The 7,633-nt window shown below is 44.9% G+C and overlaps 2 protein-coding genes across 2 annotated transcripts; both read right to left on the bottom strand.

Annotated features, from left to right (window-relative positions):
* Positions 1-849: 849 nt before the first annotated feature.
* LOC121558438 (serine/threonine-protein phosphatase 6 regulatory ankyrin repeat subunit A-like) lies at positions 850-1,599 on the bottom strand. The gene is made up of 4 exons (XM_045217092.1): positions 1,476-1,599; positions 1,267-1,349; positions 1,090-1,172; positions 850-961 (listed from the first exon to the last, which is right to left on the bottom strand). The coding sequence occupies exons 1-4, from the start codon at positions 1,585-1,587 to the stop codon at positions 865-867; spliced, it is 375 nt and encodes a 124-aa protein (XP_045073027.1). The 5' UTR covers positions 1,588-1,599; the 3' UTR covers positions 850-864.
* Positions 1,600-2,027: 428 nt separating this feature from the next.
* Positions 2,028-6,172, bottom strand: LOC121566407 (serine/threonine-protein phosphatase 6 regulatory ankyrin repeat subunit A-like). Its single transcript, XM_045217091.1, has 4 exons — positions 6,061-6,172; positions 5,350-5,420; positions 5,056-5,222; positions 2,028-2,250 (listed from the first exon to the last, which is right to left on the bottom strand). The coding sequence occupies exons 1-4, from the start codon at positions 6,170-6,172 to the stop codon at positions 2,028-2,030; spliced, it is 573 nt and encodes a 190-aa protein (XP_045073026.1).
* Positions 6,173-7,633: the final 1,461 nt, after the last annotated feature.

The raw sequence follows: 7,633 nt of genomic DNA, 5'->3' as shown, positions 1-7,633 counted from the left end.
TCTGGCGCTAAAAACACACACAGCCCTTTTATATGCCTTCACACAAAGGAACTTTGCTCCGCCCACCTTTAGGCGGCCTGTGACTTTCCAAAGTATAGAATATTTAAATTTGACCGTTTCTAGGTCTCCTTTCCCCTGGAATGTTTGTCTCCAGCAGTTTCTACCCCTCTTCTCTGTTAGTGGGTTTATTGTCTTATAACTCTAACACGGTTTACACATTTATACAGTATTGGGGTGGAATCCTTTAGTTATTACAATAAACATACTAATTTATCTATCAATCCACCCCTTGAATAAATTTGTACACCCTCAGGATAAATGTATTTACAAGCATGATTAACATTTTACATTTACATTTTAGTCATTTAGCAGACGCTCTTATCCAGAGCGACTTACAGTTAGCACATACATTATTTTATCGAACCCCACAACCCTGGCGTAGGGAAACGCCATGCTCTACCAACTGAGCTACATCCCCTGCCGGCCATTCCCTCCCCTACCCTGGACGACCTCAGAGATTAGTTCTATTAACTACTTTCCAATCATAGGTCTTCTTTTTGAGATTTTCCCTATGACCTTCACACGTCAGAACCAATAAAAGTTTTATCTAATTGCAGATTATCAGGGTCAAAGTCTTCGTTATCCACCAAGCCTGGAGGATCGTATTTCCCATTCCACTGGTCAGAGTCCGGAGTCCGTCCATATCTCACCATCTGTTGAGACACTGCATACTCCAACGCCTTACTCACCAACCCTCGGAAACAGGGAATAAGACAACAACCACATAATACAAGCATACCCATACAAGCGATGGCAGCCCCCAAGATGGTGGCTGCTATGGTTTTCCATTTACCAAACATTTCATCAAACCACCCTTTCAAAGATGTACACGCTAGCACCCTTCACCAGTAGCTCCTGAACCACCACCGTCAGACCATTTCTGGCTGCAACGTGTAACGTCCTGAGGAGAAAGTACCGTCAGATTAGCCAGCAGCAAATGAGGATACCTCCCAAATGCCAGACTATTCCCTATATAGTGCACTTCTTCTAATTCTTCTGGCCCAATTAATACAGCTGAACGATACGTACGTCTGTAAGGCTGCGTTAGTCGAGTTGATGAGGTTCCTGTCTGTAATCTTCTTCAATATCAACAAGGCACTGGTTTCATGCCCCTTTAAAAACCAGAGTCAAACATGTCAGACCAAAATTTTAACCAGAGAGAGCCAACTGTTCAGATGAACGTCATCTTCATGTGGGGATGCTCACCTTACTGCAGGCCAGATGAAGAGCAGTGTTCTTGACTGCATCCTGCAGGGTGAGCTCTGCTTTGGCACTGCTCACCAACAGCTCTGACACAGACAGAGAAGCATAAAGAAACTCAATTAGGAAATGAAGCGACTTATTAAAATGTAAAACAGACATGTTGAACTTAAGCCGGCTGGGCGAGGCAAAGCGGAGGAGAGGGGGCTGCGTACCGACAGCGTTGGTTTGTCCGTTCTCAGCAGCCATCATGAGGGAGGTCTTCCCGGAGGCATCGGGGGAGTTGACCTGGGCGTTGTGGCCTAGCAGCAGCTGAAGACACTCCATGTGGTCCGTGAAAGCCGCCGCATGCAGTGGGGTCCTGGAGAGAGAGGAAACGTATTTCACCGATATCATGTAGGACTGTTATAAACAAGTTTGTTCAATTAACCCTGTTTATACCATAGAAATATAAAATCACTAATAGATGTATTAAAAGTAATCTACAATCCCTCATCCAACCCCAGAGGTCATTTTATTCCCCAGACAACATTATTCTCCAGAAGAAAAGGACTTTGTCATGTGCTGTAGTTACCGGTTCTTGGTGTCAGTGGCGTTGACAATGGCCGGCCCCAGAGTGTCAATCAGTTTTCAATCAAATTACCTTAGATCAGTGTGTAGTGGGCATTTTCACACTATACTATTTAATATCCCTAGAGTGGACATTGGCGTCCTAGCAACATGACCATGTCCATCTTGGTAAGGAAAATTTTTGAATTACAGAATCTCTAGGTCTTACGTAAAATCCTATGCGTACCTGCAGCGTGGATGGGGGTCCTCTTCAGGGTGAAGTCTTTAACCAGGATGGAGGCTCCCTGGTTGATGAGGACGTCAACACACTCCACATGGCCTTTAAAGGCAGCCAGGTCCAGAGGGGTGCGCCCCTGGCTGTTCCTCACGTCTAGATCCAGCAGAGACTGAACCAGGACCATGGTGGTGGCCGTGGTACGCCTGAATGGAAACAAACACACAGTCTGAAGCAAAGACCAGTGGTATGCCTGAACATATATACACTCCTAATATAATCAATGTCCTATAGTAGACCAGTGGTATGCCTGAACAGAAATACACTCTTAATATAATCAATGTCCTATAGTAGACCAGTGGTATGCCTGAACAGAAATAGTCCTAGACCCCTAAAGTAGACCAGTGTCTCTCAAATCGGGTGCCCATTTTTCTCCCGCCCAGCATCAACATCGAAGGTCCCTGTCAAGCGTGAGATTTAGAAACAAACACTCTACTATTGGTCAGAGAAGGATTGTTGTTTGGTACTCCAAAAATTGCCATTTCTGCACTAGGCTGCAACTTTATATCAAATGCTTCAAAAAGGGTTTTAAATAGTGGACAACTAATCTGCCAGATGGGGACAGGACCAGATGTGGGTCAAGTCCACCAAGGAGCTTTTACACCTGTCACATGTACCATCAATATTTGGGTAGAATTTGGACAATCTAGCCTTACTGAAATGGATACGGTAAAGTACCTTAAACTGTATAAGGCTGAGCCGGGCACAAGAGGAGCTTCCATTTACCCTCAGTAAGGCATTTCACACTCAGATCGGATTTTATTCAAAGCCTCCTCTGAACAAACTCAAGCATACAACTTGGGCTGTGATGGTCATGGAACTTCAGGTGTCGGTGATTGGCGTGTCTTATGTACGTGGTCATCCACAAAACTGACAGCTGAAAGGGGGGCGGGACGGACATTAGCAAAGGAAAACATTAGCGCGTTTAGGCCAGTCTTGCTCTCAAGTTTGGGGAAGCTAATTTTCACCATGAAAAAATATCAAGCATTCCATGCATCATCACATTTGCAAACTTATGTAAAAAAGCTGACTATTCCTAATGTGATTAGTAAATTGGATAGTCATAATTTAGGATAATAATATAACTCAATCACTGTTCGCAAAAAAAAGGCTGTTCAATGCAGCGCGTGGTGGAGTAGGTTTCTTTTCACTGGATAAATGTGGCCTTTTATTATCTTAAAATCACGCAATTCTACTACACTTTATATGATTTAAAACAATCCAGAAGAAGCTAATGATCATGCTTTCTGGTATAGTATACACACGTAACATGTAGGATTCCCAGAATATGTTCTATATTCTCATTATAATCAGTGGTTTAATTAGAGTATGATTGGCTAAATAAAACAATGGGCCTATGGTAATGCAACATTAAGTGATTCAAGGAAACTAGCCTATTTTGTTTGTTCATTTGCTCGGGCATCTGAATTACAACTATTCATGAAAAATAATTTTGCATAGCTTATTCTTTTAACATTGAATAGCCTATAAATGGTTATTACAGCTTAGTTATTAAAACTTAATTTCTCACAAGAATGAGGTTGTGAATTGGGAGGTTCAGCTCGGTCTGGGCCTTACTAGGTCCCTCTGTTAAATCGCCAGCTCTGCTAAAAAGTGCCCACCAGAGTTCTACATAGGCCTAGAACACGGCCTGTGCTCTGGCTTCACATTGATGGTGACAGCGAGATGGAGATTGTGGGCAAAGCAATTTAGCCAAGGCCAGTTCAGTTGCCTCACTTCAGCCACAATGTTGGCCCTGTTGTCTGTGGCGATACAGGACATTAGATTTTCGTCAAGGGCCCAGTCAAGGAATTCCGAACGCAGGGCTTCGGAGAGTTTGTCGGCTGTGTGGTATTCCGGAATGTAGGTTGTTTCCAAACAGTTGGATTTCAGTGTCCAGTCTTTCATCAGATAGTGCACTGTTAGGTTCATGTAAGAAGTCATATTTACACTTGACCACATGTCCGTATTCAGTGCAAAAATAAACAAATCTACGTCCTTTAGCTCTGTATGAACCTCCCCCTTCACCTTGTTGAACAAGGTAGGGACCTCTGTTTGAGACAAATACTTTCTCCCCGGTAACTCGTATAGTCTGTCAAATTTCCAGAGCATTTATTTGAAGGCGGGTTTCTCCACCGTTCGTAAAGGCACCATTCCTATGACTAAATAACGAGTTCCAGTGTCTGGCAGTGCTCGCCACTTATCGGTGTCCCGTTTGTGGTGCTGGAATTCTTAGTAGGTAGCCTATGGGTTTTGCGCATATTCTGCAAACAGGCTGGCCAAGTCATCTGGTTCTCCATCGTCGTTAGGTGTGAAAGTGAAATGTGCCCAAACAGGTTGTTATGGGGTTTTTTTTGCAATGAGAGCCATCTTTTTCACCTCACTCCTCTGATCTACTGTAACAATGAAAAAGGTCAGAGGTGAAGGTCAGAGGTCAGAGGCTACCCACCCACCCCCAGCCTGTAGGCTATAGATCTAGAGGTACTATAGTTACCCCCGGTTACCACTTTTCACCTCACCCCCCCCTCTTCAATTAACCTGAATTGACCTTCAAAGATTCTCTCCTATTCGCGCATAGAGCAGATTTGGTGATTGCGGTGCATCAAAAGATAGTCCATCTATTAAACTGTCTATATCTCCTCCAACTAAGTCAGCAAAACAATACCATATAATCAAGAGTTAACACTCCCGCTATGGATAAAGTATATCTACATTCAAATAAAAGGTGATAAAACATTTTATGGAGAGAAAATCATACTTGGTTTTGACGGTTATTTTATTTTCATGGCGTTCTTCATCCAAAACCGTCAATGTCACGGTTATCCAATTACCGTCACAGCCCTACATACAACCATTGTAAGTAATCGGATGCACAGTAAGCTCAACGTGGGGATAGGACAGGTATAAAGTGTAGACTACAGTGTGTAATCATGTCCATGCTAATTGCTAACCTTCTGGTGTCCACCCGGTCTGACACGTTCAAGTTGCTGAGGAGAGGGACCAGGGCCTCGGCACAGCGGACTGCCTTATTGGCCGCAGCGATGTGGAGCGGCGTTTGCCAGTTCTTGTCCCTGGCGTTCACGTCTGTAGAGTGTTTCAATAACACCTGGACAGCCTCCTACAGGAACACAGTTCAAATCATGTTCAACTTTGTTTAAAGTGCATTTAAAAATCACAACACACTTAACAGTCAAACACATATGCACAGGAGTGTGTGTGAGGGCTGACAGTATCAGTACACGTACCTCACTGCAGGAAGCCACGGCCCGGTGCAGAGGAGTGAGCCACTTGTTGTCTTTGGCATTTACTCTGGCTCCTGGGACACAGACAGAAAAACAGGGGACAGACCGACAGGGGGACAGACCGACAGGGGGACAGACCGACAGGGGACAGAGACTATAGGGTTAGTTAGGCCACTGGGGTTGATGAGGCAACATCCTTTAAATTGCTGGAGCACAGAAAGGATGTGTCCAAAACAACACCCTATTCCCTTTATAGCTCACTACTTCTGACCAGGGCCCAGGTCAAAAGTAGTGCACTATATAGGGAATAGGGTGCCATTTGGAATGCGCAGAAAGCCTCTTCCGGGACGGGGACTTTCATTACACAGCATCACTCTAAAGAAAATGTCACTGAGTGGAGAGGAGTAGGAGGAGCCCAGCCAACGTGAGACGAGGTGCAACACAAAATCATGAGGGCATTCGGAAGGAAAAGGTTTGACTGTCGCTCACAGTTAAAATCTGGATGCTTCACTTATCAAGTTAAAATAGGGACGTTTCAGCTGTCAACGGCCTTCAATAAAATGAACTCTTAAACACATCAGCTGCACATAAGATCTGAATGGGGATAAGTATGAGGGAAACATTCACATTCAAACACAACCAGCATCAAAACAGAAGTCAAAGTCCGACGGACATGAGTCGTAGCGTAATCCATCTCATCAATGATAACCTTACCTGATAGTATGAGAAGCTCTATAATTTCTGCATCTCCTAGATAGGCAGCTGCATGCAACAGTGTCCGCTTCTCATTGTCCTGTAGGGAAGAGCAAAGAAGTGTTAAATCCATTTCATATTCAGCTAGTATACAGGAATACATTCGTACTAGTTTAGCAATACATTCTTATGGCTTGGATATTTCAGCTGGCAGCTGAATATTTATGGCTCTAACTAGCCTATACTGCAACTAGGCTACGTACTGCAACTAGGCTACGTACTGCAACTAGGCTACGTACTGCAACTAGGCTACGTACGGCAACTAGGCTACGTACGGCAACTAGGCTACGTACTGCAACTAGGCTACGTACTGCAACCAGGGCTACGTACTGCAACTAGGCTACGTGACTGCAACCAGGCTACGTACTGCAACCAGGCTACGTACTGCAACCAGGGCTACGTACTGCAACTAGGCTACGTACTGCAACTAGGCTACGTACTGCAACTAGGCTACGTACTACAACTAGGCTAAGTACTGCAACTAGGCTACATACTGCAACTAGGCTACGTACTGCAACTAGGCTACGTACTGCAACTAGGCTACGTACTACAACTAGGCTATTTCCTGCAACTAGGCTACTTCCTGCAACTAGGCTACATCCTGCAAATAGGCTACATCCTGCAACTATGCTACATCCTGCACCTAGGCTACATCCTGCACATAGGCTACATCCTGCAACTAGGCTACATCCTGCAACTAGGCTACGTACTGCAACTAGGCTACGTACTGCAACTAGGCTACATCCAGAAACTAGGCTACATCCAGCAACTAGGCTACATCCTGCAACTAGGCTACATCCTGCAACTAGGCTACATACTGCAACTAGGCTACGTACTGCAACTAGGCTACGTACTGCAACTAGGCTACGTACTGCAACTAGGCTACGTACTGCAACTAGGCTACATACTGCAACTAGGCTACGTACTGCAACTAGGCTACGTACTGCAACTAGGCTACGTACTGCAACTGCAACTAGGCTACATCCTGCAACTAGGCTACATCCTGCAACTAGGCTACATCCTGCAACTAGGCTACGTACTGCAACTAGGCTACGTACTGCAACTAGGCTACGTACGGCAACTAGGCTACGTACTGCAACTAGGCTACGTACAGCAACTAGGCTACGTACTGCAACTAGGCTACGTACTGCAACTAGGCTACGTACAGCAACTAGGCTACATACAGCAACTAGGCTACATCCTTTAACAAGGCTACGTACTGCAACTAGGCTACATCCTGCAACTAGGCTACGTACTGCAACTAGGCTACATCCTGCAACTAGGCTACATCCTGCAACTAGGCTACATCCTGCAACTAGGCTACATCCTGCAACTAGGCTACATACAGCAACTAGGCTACATACTGCAACTAGGCTACATACTGCAACTAGGCCATCTAGTCAGCCTGTCAGGCAGCACTACATTGAGAAGTAATTTAGTCAGCCTGTCAGGCAGCACTACATTGAGAAGTTGTCCAGTCAGCCTGTCAGGCAGCACTGCATTGAGAAGTAATTTAGTCAGCCTCTCAGGCAGC

The sequence above is a fragment of the Coregonus clupeaformis genome, unplaced genomic scaffold (genome assembly GCF_020615455.1).
Source record: "Coregonus clupeaformis isolate EN_2021a unplaced genomic scaffold, ASM2061545v1 scaf0913, whole genome shotgun sequence".
NCBI classification, from domain to species: Eukaryota; Metazoa; Chordata; class Actinopteri; order Salmoniformes; family Salmonidae; genus Coregonus; species Coregonus clupeaformis.
Note: the sequence above shows the minus strand (reverse complement) of the source record. Positions and strands in the feature narration are given on the sequence as shown.

What these genes read in the sequence shown, in the direction of transcription:
- LOC121566407 (XM_045217091.1), bottom strand. Translation starts at nt 6,172, where the DNA reads ATGGATTTAACACTTCTTTGCTCTTCCCTACAGGACAATGAGAAGCGG. An exon ending in AGAGCTTCTCATACTATCAG is followed by an intron (nt 5,421 to 6,060) that starts GTAAGGTTATCA and finishes TCTGTGTCCCAG; the next exon opens with GAGCCAGAGTAAATGCCAAA. An exon ending in CCGTGGCTTCCTGCAGTGAG is followed by an intron (nt 5,223 to 5,349) that starts GTACGTGTACTG and finishes GTGTTCCTGTAG; the next exon opens with GAGGCTGTCCAGGTGTTATT.
- LOC121558438 (XM_045217092.1), bottom strand. Translation starts at nt 1,587, where the DNA reads ATGGAGTGTCTTCAGCTGCTGCTAGGCCACAACGCCCAGGTCAACTCC. An exon ending in CGGACAAACCAACGCTGTCG is followed by an intron (nt 1,350 to 1,475) that starts GTACGCAGCCCC and finishes TGTCTGTGTCAG; the next exon opens with AGCTGTTGGTGAGCAGTGCC. An exon ending in ACTAACGCAGCCTTACAGAC is followed by an intron (nt 962 to 1,089) that starts GTACGTATCGTT and finishes CTTTCTCCTCAG; the next exon opens with GACGTTACACGTTGCAGCCA.